Source organism: Apodemus sylvaticus, chromosome 8 (assembly GCF_947179515.1).
Source record: "Apodemus sylvaticus chromosome 8, mApoSyl1.1, whole genome shotgun sequence".
Taxonomy (NCBI): domain Eukaryota; kingdom Metazoa; phylum Chordata; class Mammalia; order Rodentia; family Muridae; genus Apodemus; species Apodemus sylvaticus.
In genome coordinates this window covers 70952316-70973875 of record NC_067479.1, presented here as the reverse complement: position 1 = coordinate 70973875, position 21560 = coordinate 70952316, and the positions used below count along the sequence as shown (strand labels likewise).

The following is a 21560-nucleotide window of genomic DNA, read 5'->3' as shown; positions in this document are numbered from 1 at the left end:
CTTTCATACTTCCTCCTTGCCCCTCTCTAACAAAATGTCTTATACTATAGCCCAGGCTAGCCTTTCCTCTGGCTCCTTGCTCTTGGGTGGTATTGGGAGTTGGGGTTACATTTGGCTTTCACTTTTTTTTTTTTTTTTTTTTTTTTTTTTGGTAAAATGTATTTGTATGGCTTGGCAGTAGTAGTACCTAGTTGTAGAACCCACCTTTAATCCAGCACTCGGGGCAGAGGTAGGTGTATCTCTGAGTTCAAGGCTAGCCTGGTCTACAGAGTGAGTTCCAGAATAGCCAAGGCACACTAGAGAAACCTGTCTTAAAAAACAAAGGGAGGAGGGATGGAAAGGGGGCTTACGGATGGGGAAGAAAGGGATAACATTTGAAATGTAAATAAAGAAAATATCTAATAGAAACAAATATACAAAAGCAAAAAAAGATAGATGTATTGGTATGAATGTTTTATTTGCATATATGTATGCATACCATGTATGTGTGCTTGGTGCCTGGAGAGTCCAGAAAAAGGCATCATATATTCATTTGAGTGCTGGGAACTGAACCCAGGTTCTTTATAAGAGTACCAAGTGCTCTTAACATCTGAGCCATCACTATAGCCCCAAGATAGTTTTTTTTTTTTTTTTAGATATATTTATTTATTATATGTAAGTACACTGTAGTTGTCTTCAGACACTCCAGGGAGTCAGATCTTATTATGGATGGTTGTGAACCACCATGTGGTTGCTGGGAATTGAACTCAGAACCTTCAGAAGCGTAGTCAGTACTCTTAACCGCTGAGCCACTTCTCCAGCCCCAGTTTTTTTTTTTTTTTAAAGATTTATTTATTATTATATGTAAGTACACTGTAGCTGTCTTCAGACACTCCAGAAGAAGGCATCAGATCTTTTTTTTTTCCTTTGGGATTTTTTTGGTTTTTCGGATTTGTTTTTTTTCGAGACAGGTTTTCTCTGTATAGCCCTGGCTGTCCTGGAACTCACTCTATAGACCAGGCTGGCCTCGAACTCAGAAATCCTGCCTGCCTCTGCCTCCCAGAGTGCTGGAATTACAGGTGTGCACCACCACCGCCCTGCTTTGAGGCATCAGATCTTGTTAGGGATGGTTGTGAGTCACCATGTGATTACTGGGATTTGAACTCAGGACCTTTGGAAGTGCAGTCAGTGTTCTTAATTGCTGAGCCATCGCTCCAGCCCCCTAAGATAGTTTTTATAGTTTAATTTTGTAGCAATTTAGCTTTTATTGTACAAAAGAATGGCTTTCACAGTGACATTTTCATACCTGTATATAGAGAATTGCAAGTTTTTTGTTTTGTTTTATTTGAGATAAGGTCTCTGCATGACTGGGCTGGCCTTGAATTTATGTAGATCTGCCCCTGCCACCCTAGTGCTAGTATTAAAGGTTTATGCTGTCATGTAAATGTATATTCAAACATTTTAAATAATAGATTCTTTAAAGAAAGTGGAGAAACAAATATTGGGTTTCAAGTTTTATTTCTTCTGACTTAGCATGTCTGAAGGATAATCTTGATGGAGGGAGAAGTGGGAGAAACATTGACTAATCAGCAGCTGTGTGCTCAGGTGTGTGTGTAGAACATTGTGGTTTGCAAGTATCACAGTATCAGCTCTTTATCTTTTATTTTTGGATTTGTATTCATTATTATTTAGGAGAAAGAGAAAAAAAATGAACCCAAAGAAAAATACCAAAAAAGGTATGATTTGGACAAAGAAGAAAAAGCCAGAAAAGAGCCAAAGGGATTAAAATGTAAGTGTTAATTAAAATTTATTTTAATTAATTAATTAAATTGATTAATAAGTAATAAATTTAATTAATTAAAATTGATTTTATGCATATTATGTATATACCTGGGTATGTATATGTGTATATATTTATGTATGATTTGTTAAAATGGTTGAATGTGTCTTTTCTGAAATATATGGGACCAAAAATGTTTCTGATTCCTCTTCCTGGTTCAATGATATTTATATGTATATATAATGAGATTTTTTTAGGAATAGGCCCAATTTTATATCCAAATTTTGTTTTATATGTACATTATATGCAGTCTTTATGTAATGTTATAATGTTTTTAGTGTTCCAGTGTTTTTATGTCTTATTAAATGACATTAAGAGTAAAATTTTCTACTTATGGCTTCTTACTGGCTTAAGACTAATTTGGGGGCATTTCAGAGTTTTCTCGTGCTTTGGTGTATATGTGTGGTCCATGCAGGTATGTGTGCATTTTCCCAGTGCACTCCGAAGGCCAGAGGACAACATGAAATTCACTGCTCTGTTACTCTACACGCATCCACTGCCTCTGAAGGTGTGCTGGCAGTTAGCAAGCTCGAGCAATCCACTTGTCTATATCCTACATAATTCTAGAGTTTTAGATACTTACCATGGCCTGCTTTTTATATTTGGGGGATTTGAACTCAGGTCTCATGATTGCACAAGCCTTCTTACATTTTATGCCATTTCTTCAGCATTCCTGACTAAATGTATTTTGTTGTTTTGTTTTTTCGAGGCTGGCCTCAAATTCCCAGAGCTCCACCTGCCTGCCTTTGCATCTGCGATTAAAGAGCTGCACTACCATACCCTGCCAGCCATGCACGTTTTTAATACTTCTTTTTCTCACCATGTTGGAGGTGGAACTCAAGGTCTTGTTCATGCTAAGCAAATGCTTAGCTGCATCTTCAGTTGTAAAAGTAGATTTTATTTTAGGTCTAGACTCAGACATGGTATTAGTAATGCCTGTCTCAGTGGCTCATACATAAGTACTATAAGAACTTCATCTATTTGAACAGTACAAAAAGCACTTACTACATTTCAGAGATATGTAGAAGATTCAAAACACTGTCAAATTAATATCTGGGAAAGATGTTCAGGGTGAACACTGCTGATTCTGATCTACTGGGATTGTGGCAAGGACTACTGAAAGAAGGAATCTCCATGATCCTTGTCACACCTTACCTTTAGAAAGACACACTAGAGCTTGTGCAGAAGTTGTTTCTGGTGCTAAATGGGGAAAGAGCATGGTGTAAGAGCATTGCCCATGCACCTGATAAAGCTGCAAAATTCCACCAGCTTTTAACTACGAATGAAATGCAAGAAAAACTAGGTATATAGGTTAATGATCGCATGTGTGCTTACCATACAAGACGCTACCAAAAAGCACTTAGGTAGTGCTTGAGCACTAGAGAATTTGGAAGAACTTTTCTAAGTGCTGGATACATAGGTTTTTCAGTAATAGGGATATTGGAAACCAATACACCACATGCATGAAATAAATAGTAGTTCCATTGAAGAAAAACATACACTTGAAAGTGTCATACAGGATGAGGAACCTGGTCTGGTAGAGTGTGTCTAGCATACACAGGGAAATCAATTGCTCCATCCCCCATAAATGCAGGAAGGAAGGAAGGAAGGAAGGAAGGAAGGAAGGAAGGAAGGAAGGAAGGAAGGAAGGAAGGAAGGAAGGAAGGAAAAGTTACTCAAGTAGATGTGAATAATTCTTTGTCACAGCTTTCTAGATACTGAGCAGCCAAAAAGACTAGTTAAAATGACTTTGTGACTTTGATAGTAAATCTTAAATTACTTCATAACCAAGGTAAGTATTATTAAAAACTACACGATCCTTGTCACATCTTACCTTTAGACTTATTTATTCAATATGAGTATAGATTTTCTTTTGATTATAATATAAATTTGCAACTTACAGTTAACCATTGACTTTAATTTTTTACACTAGCATTTAAGGAAATCAGAAATGCATTTGATTTATTTAAAAAAACAACAGAAGAAAAAAATGATGTTCTTGAGAATAATTCAAAAAGAGACGAAATATCACTGGATTATAAAATTACAAATGATAACAAAATGAAGGACAAGTGTTCACTTAAAGAAAAAAGAAATACGCGGGATGAGACTGACACTTGGGCATACATTGCTGCAGAAGGGGATCAGGAAGTTTCAGACAGTGTCTGCCAAACAGATGAGAATTCTGGTAAGTTTGTTTGGCATTGTTCACTTAGATGAACAAAAAGGATTATTATATTATCTACTTTTCTCTCAGAATATAATAAAGATTTTATTTGGATCTCCTGAGTAACTTGAATGTTGAAGACTCAAGTCATTCTTTGGCATCTAAATGCATCAAATATTTTCTAAGTTCTTATAATACACTTATAAAGATTTCTATTTTCCAGGGTTTTTTTTGTTGTTTTCAAGACAAGGCTTTCTCTGTAGCCTTGTCTGTCCTGGAACTCACTCTGTAGACTAGGCTAGCCTTGATCTCATAGAGATCCGCCTGCCTCTGAATCCCGAGTGCTGGCATGTGGGCATGTGCTACCACTACCCAGCTTAGTTCAATCTTTTATCTTGAGCTTTCATTCCAAAATGATCATGTAAAAACTGTGCATGGTGAGAGAGAGAGAGAGAAAGAGAGAGAGAGAGAGACAAGCTCTCAGTAGGTAGTGGCAAGAGGGCTGAGAAAGGTCATCCTCAGCTATACAGGGACTTCAGGATCCTCTTAGCTCTACATCCAAAGTGTTGGGACAGTAGATGTGTACCATCACTCTCTGATATTTATTTTTAACCTTACATAAGATAGGAGATATAAATGAGATTATATTGTAAATGTTATCCTGGGAACATTTTAGGAAGGGAAAAATCTTGTATAGAATACAAAAGCTATGGGAAGAAGGAATTTAAAGGTGTACCTGTGTATAAGTACAAATGAAATAGCTTGATCTTATATGAAATTATTTAATCTGTGAATCTCAAGAAATAGTCTAAAATATTTTTAATAAGTACATATTTTTTTATTTTGTTGAGACAGGGTCTTACTACATAGCACTTGTTGGTCTGGAAATACTGTGTAGATGAGGCTGGACCTCCAACTTAAAGAAATCCTCCTGTCTCTGCCTCCCAAGTCGATTTATTTGTAAGAGTGTAATACTTCTCACTTCAATCCTCTCGTGGTGTGTGTGTGCGCACGTGGACGTGCGCTCGCGCACCTCTGATGCTCAAGGAAGTCAGAAAAGGGCATTGTAACTCTGGAACTAGAGTTACTGATGGTAGTGAGCCACCGTGTGGGTGCTGAAAACTGAACCCTGATCCTATACACCATGTGAGAACAGCAAGTACTCTTAATCATTGAGCCATCTCTCCAGCTCCATATTGAGATTTTAAAAAATAATTCAGAATATATAACACACTAGATGTTATTAAAAAAAAAAAAAAAAACCTCGACTCCAGCTCCAGTTTTATATAATAGACTTTTGTGAAAGGATTATTTTTGTCTTGAGATAGGGTCTTGTATAACCCAGACTTCCTTCAGATTCCTAAGCCTACCACAGCCTTCCAATTGTATTACCATTCCTGTAATTTCCAAGGAGCATATAATACTTAAAAGATTGCTAAAAATATTTTAAGGCATAACAAGATATTTATGGAGAAAATTGTCAAACATTTTTTGGAAGTAACTAAACATTTGATGCCTAGCTTACGTGAAGACCTGGGTTTGATACTTAGCACTGTAAAGAACCTATTAAAATCTTTGATTGCTATTTTTATTAATAGAAAATTGTTTTACACATTTGTCATTTACTTCACATGAGTCATAGCCTGCATCCAGTTAGAATAAAACCACCTAGCATTGGTTAGACATTTACCTCAGTGATTTGATGCAGAGGCCTAGTTTCCTTCTTCAACATTGTAAAGACAAAATAATTTCCCATAGAATTTACAAATACTAACTCTAATATTTATGTGAAGATTTCAGAAGCTATATCCAATTATGCCAGTAGTAACCAAAGTTTACTATATAAACTGTAGCAGTTGGGCTGGAGAGATGGCTGCCTCCGCAGAGGAGCCAGGTTCAGTACCCACTTGGCTTTTCATAACCATCAATAACTCCAGTTACATGGGTTCTTAGACCTGGCCTCCAGGGGTAATGCCTTCACTTGACATAGACATACATGTAAGCAAAACACACATACATATGTCTTTTTTTTTTTTTTAAAGAAACCAGTATTTTCTTGGCATTAGGAAGATTATTTTAGTATATCAGTCTTCTGTCAGACCCATGCATAGCTGTGAGATAGAGAAAAGAGGCAGATGTCACAGACTTATGCTGTTAGAATAAACAAGCTCTTGGTTACTATTTCTGAATAATAGATTACCCATACACAGAACTCCATACATGGAAAACAAATTCTTAATAGAATAGGAAGATTTAGGTACTGTCCTTGGGGTAGGGAAAGACTATAAATGTGTGAAACACCATGCACACCCAAGTCATGTGCCACCGCACATGTATGCAAGCCCAGGGACAGCTTCTAGGAATGGTGTTTCTCTTTCCACCATGTGATTGGGGACAGACAGAATTCAGGTCATCAGGCTTGCCAGCCAAAGTCCTTACCCTCTGAGCCATCTCAGTACCTCAAACTATTTTTTTTTTAAGTACCTTATATAGGTGTTTTGTCTTCAAGTGTATCTTTGCATCATGTGTGACTAGAGTTCCTGGCAGCTGTAAGCTGCCATGTGGGTATTGGGACTTGAACCCTGATTCTCTGAAGAACAGCCAATGCTTTTAATGGATGAGCCATCTCTACGGTTCCCAACGATTTTTTTAATACAATAGTAAAAGAGATGCCAACACAATGACTCAGCAAGTAAAACTGCTTGTCACTAAGCCTGATGATGTGAGTTGGTGCCCAGGGCCTACATTATGAAGAACACAGGCTGTCTGCTGACTTCCACATTGTGCTTTGCTTTGTGTCCACCACTCTCCGCCTCCACCCCGGAAAGTACGAAAAAAGTTACAAAAGTAATGTGTGAGTCTACTAAAGTCATCACAACTGTCATTTAATAGGGTGGAAACTCAGAAACAGGCAAATCTTCAGTTTGAAGGGTAGATTGTCACCAACTACTTTTACAAAGATTGTGATTTACCCCAGGCTCATGATGTAGATTACACTATAAAGAGCACAGGGATGGTCACAGACACAAAGTAACATTGGAACTCGGTGTGCATTCATTCTTTAGTATATACCTCAGTTTTTTTCTTTTTTATTAAAAGTAGAGAAAGTGAAATCTGTCATTAGGTCTAGAGGTAGCATTGAGCATGGGGTAGAAATGAACAGTGTTGGGATGAACAGAGCCTCACTCTCATAATTCTAGTAAGCTGATGGTGTTAACTCTGCTAAGGTGGACCTTCATCTATCCTGTTCTGGTTTCTCTGGTGCAGTGACTGACATTCCTTCCTCTGTGACCAGGGTCAATAAGGGATTCCATTTCGAACTGAGACCTGGCTAGGTACCAATATTAGGCCTCTCTCTAACTTGGTGCTATGTTTGATAATTCTCAGAGCTACTTTAAGCATGTCCTAGCTGGGGCTTATTCTTTTACAGGTTAGTGTGTGTCAAGTAAATTAATTGTATGAAGATATTATAAAGGTTAGCTTCATAAATATTAACTGCTTTGATTATAGCTGCTGTTTATTCATAATCATATGACCGGCCCAGAGCTACACAGCTAGGATACTGAACCAGGGCGTGTAGCACCAAAGCTGTGTTATTTCTGTGAGGACATGCTCTGGGATAAACAAAGAAAAGAGTTTTAATCTAGAGGACTTAAGAAAAAATTACTTATTTGCAGTTTTTCCAGATGTCCTTTCTTTTGGTAGGTTATCTATCTAATATGTATGTAGTTTAGAAATTGATTTTTACGAAGCAAATTCTATTCTTGCCATCAAGTATTTCTGGTGGGTTTTTTATTGTTGTTGTTTGTTTTATTTTGATTTTTCCTTGTTTTTCTTTTTTGTTTTCTTAAATACAAGGACTTTCTATGTTACTCTGACTTGCTTGGAACTCGTTGTGTAGGCTAGGTTAGCCTCAGATCTGTGACAGTCCTCCTGGCCAGCTGGTTTTTGTTGTTTGTTTCTTGAGGCTGTCTCACAGAGTCTAGGTTAAGCTTGCCATAGATATTTGCCAAAGATCTATTGCCTCAGCCTCTGAAGTGCTGGGATTCTAGGTATGAGCCACCAGTCCCTGCTCCTGTTTCATTTTATTTTATTAAAGTAACATGTAGACTATTTAGACTACCCTAACTGAGCGTGCAGATCAAATATGTGTTGCAGTATAAGAAACAAATGACTTATTCTAGTGTTCAGGGGCCTAGGGCCATTAGCTGTAGGAGTAGAATGTCTGTAGGCATGAGATGGGGCTTTGTTGCCCTGTTGAAGCATTTGGCTTCTATCAGTAAGGGAAGCATCATGAACAATGGTTTGTATTTGCATACAGCTTAGTTTACACATAAAGACTTAATGTAAATGGTTATAAGCAATGTGTATCTAAAAAGAATAAGACAGAAAGACTAGAGTCTTGGGACATAGCTTGGGTTGGTAGAGTGCTTGCATGGCATGCCCAAAGTCCTGAGTTCCAGTTCCCTGTACTATATAACTGAATATGGAGGCACATATGTGAAATTCCAGCACTTAGGAGCTGGATGCAGGGAGGTCCTAAGGTCAAAGTCATCCTTATTTAAAACACTGCTCTCACCCAAATTTACATTTTACAATTATAGTTTACCTTTAATGTGTGGATATTCATCATTTGCCCAAGAAACTTTACATTTTAGCAGTGAAAGAAAAGATTGAGTTATATACTGAAAGAGAAAGTGGGAAAATGAAAGGCAAGACATTTAAAGCAGATACCTAAGGTTTAAGCTGAGATATGGGGGATGAGGGAGAAAGGGTTGGGGTGGGTTAGCCAAAACAAGGAATGTGACGCCACTAGTTTGTAATCTGATTTAAAAAAAAAAAAAAAAAAGATGAAGCTAAGCAGTAGTGCACACACCTTTACTCCCAGAACTTGGGAAGCAGAGGTAGGCAGATCTCTTGAGTTTGAGGCCAGCCTGGTCTATATCAAGTTCCAGGATGAACACAGAGATGACTCACCCTTCCCCCCAACCCCTTTACTAAATAAAATTTAAATGCAGTAAACATAAAAATTTGTTTAAAATGTGACAAGTTTAATCTTATGATTTTGTGGGGGACTTGTTTGTTCATTTTTTTTTTTATAGTACTCCATAAGAGTGTATGTTAATGATGCCTTTGTGAGTTCCAGATGGCAAGCAACCAGTTTTGAGTTTGGGTATGGATCTGCAGTTGGAGTGGATGAAATTAGAAGATTTTCAAAAGCATTTGGATGGGGAAGATGAACCCTTTATCACAACAAATAGGATTCCAAGTAGTAAGTGATTTGCAGATTATTTGCCTTTTCCACAAATTTAGATTTATAAAATCTAATGTAACTTTCTTTTCATTACAGATTTGTTGAGGGATGCTGTGAAAAATGGAGATTATATTGCTGTGAAGGTTGCACTGAACTCAAATGAAGAGTACAACTTGGATCAAGAGGTACTGTGGTTTTGGGAGAAAACATCTCACAAAGAAACATGGAAACTAGTTGTGACACAATATGGCAGTTCATTTTCCTAGAAAAGTAATATATATTCACATTGTTTTAAGTGTGCATTAGAGTTCTTAAGATTCCACCCCTCCAAAATTACTGGTTTAGTATTACTTACTTTTCTGTTGCTGTAATAAAATGCTCTGACCAGAAGCAACTTGAAGGAAGAGTTTATTTGGGCAAATAGTTATAGGGATAAGAGTCCATCATGGTAGGGAGTCTTGGCAACAACAGGTATGATGTCAGGAGCAGGAAGCTGAAACTCATGTCCTTAAACACAAAGACAAAGCAGAGTAAACTGGAGGCAGAGCAAGGCTCTGTCTCAAAGCTTATCCCCAGTGGCATACTTGCTCCAGTTAGGCTGCACCTATAAATCACCTATAGACAGTGCTACTAACTGGAAAACCAGTGTTTAAATACTTGAGTATATGGGAGATATTACTCATTCAAACCCTGTCTGGGGATTTTTCCTATGTTGCAGTGGTAAATAGTATAAAAGAACTTCTGTTTTTATGTGGCTGTTTTTTTATTTTTATGTCTTTTATTTTTTGAAAGGTATTAAGTATATGTCTGAGCTTCAAATTTTGGAGTTAAAGACAGTTGTGAATTGCCACGTGGTTGCTGGGAATTGAACCAGGTGTTCTGGAAGAGCAGACAGTGCTCTTAACCCCACTGAGCCATCACTGCAGACCAATGTATATTTTGATCGTAGCTCATGTATAGCAATTGCCCAGCTTTCACTCAGGACTTTTCATACCAATGTGTGTGAGGGGTTTTTTTTGTTTTTACATGGGAGTGTATTAGAGTCCTTTTCTTCTAGTTTTTAGGTGAGACAATGAATTTTTGGGAGAAATTTTTCTTTTGAAATGGAGTCTCATTATATAACCCAGGCCAGCCTTGAATTATTGGTGATTTTATTACCTAAACTTCTCAAGTAGGCCGAGCTCTAGTAATTTTTACACTTATATAAGTATATCTGTTGATGTATTTTATGACTTTTAAGTGTCTCATCTTTAGACTAGATGGTTGTTTTTGGGTTTTTTTTTCCTTTTATCTTTTATCTTTTTTTTTTCTTTGCTTTACTTTTATGTTTACAATGAAAATTCTTGTTTTAATCTTTTAATCTTTATTTGTTGGTGGGGGAAGTGTATCTGTAAGCTGCCTTCAGAAACTTAAAGAATTGTTTTTTTCTGAGCCAGGCTCTTGTAGATAGGCTGTGTAACCAAGGATGACCCCTAACTCCTAAGTGTTGGGATTATGACTGTGAGTCACCACACTCATCTAATGAAGTTCTTACTCTGATCATTTTAAATAGTGCCTTAGATTTGCCATTCATTTTATATGAAGAAAACTTGATATGGAATTTATTACAGGGAATTTACTTAACTGTTGAAAGATTTATGTATGGATTTATGTACATGGTTGTTTTGTCTGCGTGTTTGTCTAGAAGAGGGCACCAGATCCATGGGACTACAGTTATAGATGGTTGTGCATTGCCAGACCTCTGGAAGCAGATGGTACACTTACATGCTAAACCATCACTCCAGCCCCTTTTTTTATTTTAGATATTTAATTTTTTAATGTGTATGAGTATCTGCTTAAGTATATGTATGTGTACCATGTGCATGCTGGAGCCTACAGAGATCGGGAGTTAGATCCTCCAGAATTGGAGTTATAAGCTAGCTGTGAGCTGTCATCTGAGTGCTGGGAATTGAACTGGGTCCTCTGTAAGAGCAACAAGTGCTCTGAACCACTGAGCCACCCCTAGCCCAGGCTAGCCTAAAATAGAATGTTTATGTTGCTCATATTGGACACAAACTTGCAGAAATCCTTCTGCCCTTGCCTTCCAAGTACATGAGCCATCATACTTGCTTACTTATACATGGACATTGTAAAATTTAATAGCAATACTTATTTTTTTGAAACAGGATCTCACTATGTATTCCTCACAAGCCTGGAATTCAGAGAGGTCTACTTGTGAGTGTTGACATTAAAGGTGTTCACCAAGGCTGGGTGGTGGTGGCGCACGCCTTTAATACAAGCACTTGGGAGGCAGAGGCAGGCGGATTTCGCAGTTCAAGGCCAGCCTGGTCTATTGAGTGAATTCCAGGATAGCCAGGGCTATACAGAGAAACCCTGTCTCGGGAAAAAAAAGGTCTCACCCCATGCCTGACAGCAGCCTTTTTATTTTTAAAATTCTAGGAGCTAGGGAGATAGCTTAGTGTATAAAAGGCTTGCCATGAAATATCAGGACCCAAGTTTGAATCCACATAACACAAGCACAGTAGCTAGCATCTGTGATCCCAATGCTACTAAGACAAAGTAGGAAGTAGAGACATGAAAGATCCTGGAGACTTGTAGACTAGCTAGCCTGTTGTATGCAGTAGTGCAAAAGAATCGACCCTGTGTTTAACAAGGTTTGTCCTCTGAGCTCCACCTATGCCCACTTCTTGTGTTGTACAATTCACATACACACAGATTTTTAAAATCCTAGGGCTGGGGATATGGCTCAGTCAGAAAAGTGCTTGCCACACAAGCATGAAGGACCTGAGTTTGGATTCCTGGCATACATGCAAAGAAAGGGCAGGGTCAGTAGCACACATCTGGGAGGCAGAGAAAGCAATTTATTCCTTGGGCTCACAGGCCAGCCAGTTTGAATTTGATGAGAATTGTTTCAAAAAATAATAAAGTAGAGTGAGGCTGGAGTGATGGCTCAGTGGTTAAGGGTATCCTTGCAGAGGACTGCATTTCAGTCCCCAGCACACAACGGGCTCACAATAGCTTGTAAACTAGGGTTCCAGGGGATTGGATGTTGTCTGGACTTACATGCCCATACCTCACAGAGATACATATACATAATGGAAAATAATAAAAATGAATTTTAAGAAATAGGGTAGTGAACATTTTTGGCCTCTGTATGCATGTCCCCCCCCCCCCATAAACACATACACAACAAAATCCTAAACATTTTTTTTCCTAATTACTTACAACCTAAGTGGATGCTTAAGACACTGTTCTTTAGTGATTTCTTCTTGAAATAGCTTGACTAAAGAATCTTGCTTCTAAAATGTTTCTGATTCACAGGATTCTACGGGGATGACCCTGGTGATGTTGGCTGCAGCAGGAGGTCAGGATGACCTCCTTAGACTTCTTATCACCAAAGGTGCAAAAGTGAATGGGCGCCAGAAAAACGGGACCACCGCCCTCATTCATGCCGCTGAGAAGGTTTGAGACTTGACTGCATGAAGGAAAACTGAGAATCTCTTTTTGTAGTGAAATATAATGGTCATATGTCATGTACCCTTGCTTTGTACTTTCAGTGGGTCTGTGACATGAATTTCTGCTATTAGCAGTACTTTGTAATCAGATTTAAAGTATGACTTGCCTAATCAGCAATTTATAGTGAGTACAACTTCTAGTTACACTGCCAGTATTTATTTCAATCTTAAATGATTTATAGAACTCACAGGAAGCTACAGGGTAAGCTGGCTGCCAGTGGCACTTGCTAACAAATCAGTGAGAGACTAGACTCAGGAGCTGGGCTTCTGTGGCCCTCCGGTGAAAAATCAGGAGATAGTGTCTAGTCACCTGCATGGAATAGAATCTACTGAGTCTTTTTCCTGACTGCAAACATCTAGAAGATAGGTCTGTCTTTTAAGGAAATCTTAGGGTTAAATTTGTTTGGTTTTTCTTCTCCATTAATTTAGTCACTTTTGTTTCTTGTTTTTTAATAGAACTTTTTAACAACTGTAGCTATTCTTTTGGAAGCTGGAGCTTTTGTAAATGTCCAGCAAAGCAATGGTGAGACTGCACTCATGAAAGTAAGTCTTGAGTTTCACAGTAGGTATGTATGTTGGTGCAGCAGACTGGGAAAGGCGGAGGGACAAGGCAGTCCCCGGAAGTCAGCAGCTCCTATAGACTAGAAGTGTATCAGTAAAGCAGGAGGATATGGTAGGTCAGTGATGTATTGAACAAGCTCAGTCTAAGGGACCCAGCAAGAGTCATGGGGGATGGAGGTCGTAGGTGGGGGATGGAGGTCGTAGGTACTGAGTCAGCAGGAGTTGGGGGAGATGCAAGGGACTGCAAGTGTTTCAGTGAATGATAACTCTATGCCAGAAGTAGAAGGTGCTGGAAAGAGGCAGAAAGAACCATGATTGCACAAAGTGTAGTTTTGGGTGGTTTCTAGCCAAGTGGATGCTTATTCCTTAGGGCAGAAGGAAAAGTTTGTCTGCTAAGCTAGACAGAGAGAGGTTTTTCCTAGTATCAGTTAAAATGTCCAGTGCCAGTTAAGTTGACATCAGAGTTCCATACACATTAGCTGAATGCCTTAATGACTTTGTCTAGCCTAAGTTAGGTCATGTGCCAAAGGTGTAGTGACAATACAGCCAGGATCACTGTAGTCACATGAATGGGTGCCCAACATCCATCATCATAGGTTTAGACATCTGGGAGTAGGAAAGGAATATATGCTCTCATTATTTTGTATTTTGTGAATCCATCTCCTATGGAATTGTGGTTTATAGATATGTTTTGGTTCGAGTTTCTGCTCAACCACGCTGCTTATATCTTTGATTGAGTGGTAGGTTGCAAGTCCCTTACTAGCCTCAGCCAAGAGTGGCTCATTCCTCTACAGGAGTTTTAGGCTTCTGGTTCATAGTGCTGCTGTGACTCAGCAGGTCCAGTTGTCCTAGCTGGCTCTGTCTTCTTATTTCTTCCCTGAGGAACAGCTTTGCTTAAGCTCTGATCTAAGCAGGGATATCTCTGCAATGCCAAGTTCTATCCTGTCAGGTGTGAGCAGTGAATTGGATTTCAGTACAACCCCAGGCTTTTCCTGAACCTTGTGATCTATAACCTAATCTTTCTCCTGGGCCTCCTTTCAGACCTTTAAGGTCTAAGCCTTGATCGTTGTTTTGTGATTACTCCCTATGACTGATTTGGGTTTTCATAAATAGTCTTTTATTCAGGCGTCTAAGATTGCATGTGAATGTAGTGTTTCGCATGTGTGTGTGTGGGTGTGTGCGCGCCTGAGAAACTACTAGACAACAGACACTCATACCTCAGTGTAAGAAAGAGCACAGAAACAGAGAGGGGCAGGGTATGCTGGCATTTTCTACAGGACCATCCAGATTTGGGGAGTATTCTAAGGGCACTTGGGAGAAGTTACCAGATTAAAGGGTGGGTTTATTCTGATGCTCCTTAGTTCACTAGGGAATGCATTCTGGAAAAGACAAGCAGTTTGCAGACCTGAAAGGAGGTTCCTGAAGTAAGTGAAGTAATATTAGTCTGAACAGGGATCAAGCGAGCAGTTCTCCAACATTGTAGGGGGTCAAATCCACAGAACATGGTAACAGGCAATGGCTGATTTTCCTGAGTTAGGCAGCTCTGGCAGCCAAAGGCAAGCAGGAACTGGGTTGACTGTGAGAAGGCACAGTAAAAGGCTGCTGGAACAATGAAGGTCTAGAGAACCTGGAGAAAGGGTGTCGTAGCAGGGGCGCTGAGTTCTTCCTCTCAGCAGCCTCTATAGCTTGCTTCTTCACTGCTGTCCTGATGCTAAGGCTTGCTAAGACCCGTCCCCAGGGTTCTTCCCAGTCCTTTATGAGGCTTTGTCCTCTTCAGATAGTTTCTTCACACCTGTGAAGAAACTAAAGTTCCTATGGTTTACAGTGCCACTCCTCTTTCCTGACCTAGGCATGCAAAAGAGGAAATTCAGACATTGTCCGTCTTGTGATTGAATGCGGAGCTGACTGCAACATTTTGTCAAAGCACCAAAATAGTGCTTTATATTTTGCAAAACAGTGTAATAATGTGCTTGTCTATGAACTGCTGAAGAGCCACTTGGAGACGTAAGTATCATGTGAACATACCATGGTTAAGTCAGAGTGGGAAAAACTTATTGAACACATTATTTGGAATGGTTTGTGTAGGAAAATGTTCAGAAAAGATTATTCTGTAGGGTTTATCTCTTCAGTAGATTATGAATTTAGAAAATGGCATATTTATTACCAAAATCTTAGAAAACCCTAGGAACATCTTAAAATGTTAAGCCTAGGACTGGATATGTACCTCAGTTGGAAGCTTACCTAGTATGTACAGAGCCCTTGGGTAGTCCTCAACATTTGTTAAAACCATGCCTATAATAGCAATATTTAGGAGGTTAGGACAAAAAGATCTAGAAGTTAGGATAGAACTAGAGTAGATCTAGAACTTGGATACATAGTTCATGGATATATAACTAGCCAAGACTAGAGTAGTAAGACTCTAACATCTGCTTGTGTGTATGCATGCACACCCCTCCATCAACCAGAGATTGGTATGTCTTCCTCTTTTATTCTCTTTTTGAGTATATTTCAAGTGAATTCTGAACCATATCACTGAAGAATTCTTTTGATGGGCTGGGCATGGTTCTGTGGTAGAGCTTCTATCCCGAGTCCCACATAAAAACAAAATTTTAGCAAAACCTGCCAAAAACACTGCTAAAAAGGATGAAGTCCTTAATCATCCAGTTAACTTTATGAGACAGCCTGGGAGGAACAGCCCCGGGCCTTAGCTTGTAAACTAGACACCATGTTTAGACAGAGGGCACATATTGTAAACAACGTAAGATTTAGGCAAGGAACCATGTTGCATCTTGCTTCTTGTGTCTACTGGGAAGCCTGTCCTGTGCATTTTCCATACAGGATTCCTGGAAGCCAGTTCTTCTCGTTTTCTCTGAACAGAGGGTAACTACAGAGCACCTATCGGTGAGGTGGCCAGCCATCTTCCTTTGCTGAGACTGAGAAGCTCTCATTTCTTGTTTTTCATTCATGTATTAGAAAAGTGCTAAGTGAATTTTTGTGCCAGACACCATTTCAAAGGTTAGCATTATGAAAACAGAAAAGACTGCCATTGTGCTACTACTGTTCCAGTGAGAAGAGATGGATGAGAAGGAAATTTAAAGGCTACTATCATGAGAGGAAAGCCAAGTGAGGCCAGAGTTGTGTAGGTCCTTTCCACAAAGGTGGTCCTGGGTTGTGAGGTCAGACATACTTGCAGGCTGTTAAAGCATACAGACTGTGAATTCAAGCTCTACTTGGGCTACGGACGAGTTAAAGGCCAGCCTAAGCAATGTAGTGAAATCCTATATTAACATAAAAAATGAAGAGAGGTTAGAGAGGTGGTTAAGAGAGAACCAGGGTTTAGCACCCATGTGAACAATGTGAACATGGTCTCATTCACATCTGTAACCACAACAGAGTGAGGTATTTGAGACAGGAACTTGCTGGGGGTTTCTGGATGCCAGCCTTACTGGGTAGAGAATCCCAGATTCAGGGAGAGAGAACAGCTGCAAAGAAAAAGGGCAAAGAGTGATGGCCTCCACCCAGCTACACAGGGGCAAAGCAAAACATGGAAAAATAGTTTCTCCAAGGTAAAGTCAAAGCTGAGGCTAGAGCTCAGTAGCACTTGATTTAGCCACATGCAAGGGCCCAGGTACTGGAAAAAGAAAAAAAATAGAAAGTAACACTGGGCAGTGGTAGCACCGGTCTACAGAGTACTCACTCCAGGACAACCAGTTACACAGAGAAATCCTGTGTTCAAAAGCAAGTTAAAATGCAGAAAAGTTAGTGGGCAGGCTTTCATGGGCATTGACTGGTATAAATACATCTTTTGATGGTTTCCTTTTGCAGAGGGGAAGGTAGAATCTCATGTTTTCCAGTCTAGCTTCAAACTCAATGTAACTGAGGCTGGCCTTGAACTTCTGATCTTTGTCTTCCTCCTGAGTATCAGGATGTACACCTAACATAATATGTTACTAATGATCAAATCCTGGGCTTCATGCATGCTAGGTACCTCCAACCCCTAAGGTGTATATTTTAAATTTCAATTGTACAGTGGGGTATAGTGTCATAATAATGTAGTACATAATATATAGTAATTAAATCAAGGTAACTGAAGTTTTTAATTTGTTAACAATTATAGTAACTTATGTGGTATAGTGTAATAATTCAGCACATCTACATAAAAGTTTTAAAGATAGGGTCTCTTGCCATTCTGGCCTGAAACTCTACATTAGCATTGTTGAGTTCTGAGGCATGAGGCTCCACACCCAACATTAACGGCCCTGTGTTCTGTTACTAGACTTTCACGAGTTGCAGAAGAAACAATCAGGGATTACTTTGAATCTCGCCTTGCTCTACTGGAACCTGTTTTCCCAATCGCATGTCATCGGCTCTGTGAGGGGCCAGATTTCTCAACAGATTTTAATTACATGCCCCCTCAGAACATGCCTGAAGGTAAGCAAGTGTATAATCCATCCAAACTTTAATCTCTGTAGTTAGATATCAGATGAGTTTGTTCTAAGTAATCCTTTACTTTGAAGAAACTGTTTAGCAAAGAGTTAGTTGTGTGATAGTTGGCAGTGCTGTCCTAGCAGGAGGCTTTCCCGTCTCCCTTACCTGCCACTATGAGTCCTCTTTAAAATATTGTTTACCGAGTTTTATTAAAATATGGGTTCATGACTTTTAGCCTGGAATCATTTTTTTTTTTCTCCCAAATTTTATTACATCTACTGAGTTCCTCCTTGTTTGCCTCCTTTGTTTCTGTTTTGTTGCCTTTTGAGACAAGGTCTCACTCTGTAGCCTTGGCTGTCCTGTACATCAAGTTAGCCTTGAACTCAAGAGATCCATCTGCCTCCTGTATGTGGGATTAAAATTGTGCTCTACCATACCTTGCTTTAAGTCTTGGTCCTGTCTCAGCCTTCTGAGAGCTGGGATTAAAGGCATGAACCATTGCCTGGCTTAACTTTTTAAGAAAACCTGGGAGGGGGCAAGTCCTCCCATTGGACTTAAGTGACAAAACTATAAGCAGTTAATGGGTGCTGAGTGGGGGGGGTCATACTCCTCAGTGGTGGAACTAATAGTAAGGTGTTCCTGCTTAAGTGACTAACCCAGGCATGCTCGTGCCAGCAACCTTATAAACTAGTGAGCCATCCAAACAAGCAGGAGGGGCACCTACTGGGATGAAGTAGTTTGGTGGGTGGATGTGGGGAGTGGGATAAGAGTAATGGATGGAACATGGTCAGAGTATGAACATGTGAAGTTGCAAAAGAATAAAAGCAGGGTACCAGAAGCCCACATAGAAGAGAGCCTACTCCTGAGGGTTTTCTGTCCACACATGTGTACCATGCACATTTAAGGGAGGGCAGAGACTGTTATCTCTCCCGGTAAAGTGGGATATAAGGCCATGCCTATTTTGTTAAGCATTTTTTAAGATTTTTGTTTTATTTATGAGTAGACTTGGATCCCATTACATATGGTTGTGAGGCACCATGTGGTTGCTAGGAATTGAACTCAGGAAAAGCAGTCAGTGGTCCTAACTGCTAAGCCATCTCTCCATCCTTTACAATGTTAACATGTATGTAGGACTGGGGGGTTGGGTAACTCAATGTAAGCCTTCTGTTCCCAAGCCTCGTGACCTGAGTTTGATCCCTAAATGTCACATGGTGAAGAGAACCAACTCCCTAAAATAGTCCTTTGGCTTCAATACACCATGTGCCTGCCGTGTGGGTGCATGCACACAGAATAAATAAGGTTTGTTCATTTTAATTATTGCTTCAAGCTACATTATAATGTGGTATTTATGAGTGGATTATTGCTATGGGCATACATTTGAAGACTTCTAGGAACTAAAGCACAGATGTCAATTGGTACATATAATGAATGCCAAATATAAAGACAAAACAATGTTTTAATGTGTATTTAAGTCAGGTGCTGCTGTCTACACCTGTCCTCCTAGCACTTAGAACATCTTCAAATTACACATACGTGTAAAGGTCGGTTCAGCTTTCAGCATCCACATAACTGCTCATAACTACAGTTCCAGGGGTTCTTCTTAAACACCCCTTAAAGGTCTCTGCAAGCAGCAGGCACACACTCGTACATAATAAAGAGTAAAACCACCAGTTAGCTTTGGTACACACACGTCTCTTGGGGTTGTTTGGACAAGCTCCCTAGAATGGTCTGAGTGGGGCCTTCTCCCTGTCAGCAGATGATCCCAGACCCCAGTGCTGCAATAGCATTCATCTTCTCTTCTCTCTCTAGGCTCTGGTGTTCTCCTCTTTATTTTCCATGCAAACTTTTTGGGTAAAGATGTTATTGCTCGGCTTTGTGGACCATGCAGTGTACAAGCTGTGGTTTTAAATGATAAATTTCAACTTCCTGTTTTTCTGGTAAGATTTTTGGTAGTTCTTAATTATCAAAAGTTGTGATCAGAGCCATAATTTTATGTTGGTTTTTGTTTGTAGTTTTTGAGAGAAGGCTTTTAAAATACTCTGTATGTAGGTGCTTTGATTGCCTTGGTAAATATGAGGGTCCAACTGTGGTAGTCAGTTCTGTCCTTCCACATGTGGGCAAGAGGAATAAACTTGGGTCATAATGCTTAAAACAAGAACCTTTATCCACGAACTCAAGCTTGTTACACACACAGTTCAAGCTACCAGCTCTGCCTTCTGAGGTCTTGAACTATGGGCATTCAGTACCAAACCTGGCATAATTTATAAAAATTTCTAGAAGACTGATATGAATGCTGGGCATACATGGCGGTCAGGTGTCATGGTGAGAGGAACTGCTCACTCACAGAGGATGGTGTCCAACATAGCATGCTCACCTCACACAGCAGGGCATACAGACACGAAGCGGTTACAAATGCTTACATGTGTGTTCCATGTCAGACAATTCCCACTGACCACAAAAAGAAAATGACCCGAATTTTGTTTTAAAACATGTTAATGTTTATTCACTTTAAATCATGTTACCATATGTCCTACAATTAGTAGTGGGTTGCTTTTATACCAAAAGAAAAAAAGGAATGCTTTTTGGTGTTGTGGTTTGATGTGGTGAAATACAAAGTTGGCCTACTCTTACATAATAGCATACGATCACTCTTAACACACTTTTTGCTACTGGAACTCGTTCCTAAGGCTAATAGGTTGTAAAAATTAATAACACTGTATTGAATGTAGTCATGTGTTTTTATTTCAGCCCTATAATTCTTTATAGACCTGGTAAGCCTTTAACTTAAATCACATCTCTGCTTCCCAAGTGCTGAGATGAGATCTTTTATTTTACCAAGACACAAAATAAATAGTTGAGTGGGTAAGAGCATTTTGTGTACAGTGAAGGCAGGTGCCAGGTATCCATTCACTGGCTGGCCACCCTCATTCATGAGAGCCTAGGAGGTGAGTTAGCAAGTGAGGTCAAAGTGGGGCTTTGGGGGAGGGGATACACAGGGAGACCCTTAAAGAAAAAACCCACAAAACCCCTTATTTTCACTGGTCTGAGTAAGTTCCTAGTCTTTACTGTAGATGTCACAACCCTGACCTGAGTCTGACTCTATCTTATCTTTTCCCTTTAGGACAGTCACTTTGTTTATTCATTCAGTCCTGTTGCTGGCCTGAATAAGTTGTTTATAAGGTTGACGGAAGCACCCTTTGCCAAGGTGAAAATCTTTACTTTACTAGTGGTACTGGAATTGTCAGAGGACATGGTACAGTTCTTCTTACTAGGATGTCTCTGTTGGGTAAACTGATGCATCTGAGTGTTGGACATAGCATACTTAGTGGTCTGAGGAGGGCATACCTGCTGACCACGCCACTGACTGCTTCCAGGCAAGAGCACTCCATATGAAAAAGGTAGCCAGACGACCTAAACTATTCTAATGGCTACCTAATATATTAACTAGGAGGATTATATTTTTACTTGGATGTTCTTACAAGATAGGATGTGTTGTGTGTGCTGACACATTCATTTCTCTTCCTTAGGTAAAGTTGCTAATAGGTGCATACAGAGTCCAGCTGCAGTGACGACAGAGAATCGAGAACCGTCCTCTTTTCAACTGGATTCCCAACTACCATCTTTGTAGCAGTTTGGAATTCTGGTGTACCCCAAACGTTCATACATAGTTTAACCTGTCAACTGTTAAGCCTGTTGCCTGTTTAGGTCCTCATATATTTGTGCCATTGTTCGAAAACGTTCAATGTTCTGCTTATTTTATTTCCACAATGTGGAATACATAAGAAATATTTAAGGAAACTAAAAACTTTTCAATTA

At 39.5% G+C, this 21560-nt stretch overlaps 1 protein-coding gene across 5 annotated transcripts in view; it reads left to right on the top strand.

Moving 5' to 3' along the window:
- Mphosph8 (M-phase phosphoprotein 8) overlaps positions 1-21560 on the top strand; it is a 29814-nt gene extending 8254 nt beyond the window's left edge. The window contains exons 4-14 of one of the 5 annotated variants that reach the window (XM_052191364.1): positions 1672-1768; positions 3753-4007; positions 9133-9258; positions 9337-9425; positions 12562-12702; positions 13212-13298; positions 15166-15320; positions 17593-17747; positions 19554-19681; positions 20866-20949; positions 21272-21560. In XM_052191364.1, coding sequence (XP_052047324.1) covers positions 1672-1768; positions 3753-4007; positions 9133-9258; positions 9337-9425; positions 12562-12702; positions 13212-13298; positions 15166-15320; positions 17593-17747; positions 19554-19681; positions 20866-20949; positions 21272-21313 — 1359 coding nt within the window. In that variant the 3' untranslated portion in view covers positions 21314-21560. Of the gene's footprint in view, positions 1-1671; positions 1769-3752; positions 4008-9126; positions 9259-9336; positions 9426-12561; positions 12703-13211; positions 13299-15165; positions 15321-17592; positions 17748-18919; positions 19044-19553; positions 19682-20865 lie in introns of those variants that run through there. The other 4 variants (XM_052191363.1, XR_007979282.1, XM_052191362.1 and 1 more) reach the window with 4 other exon arrangements.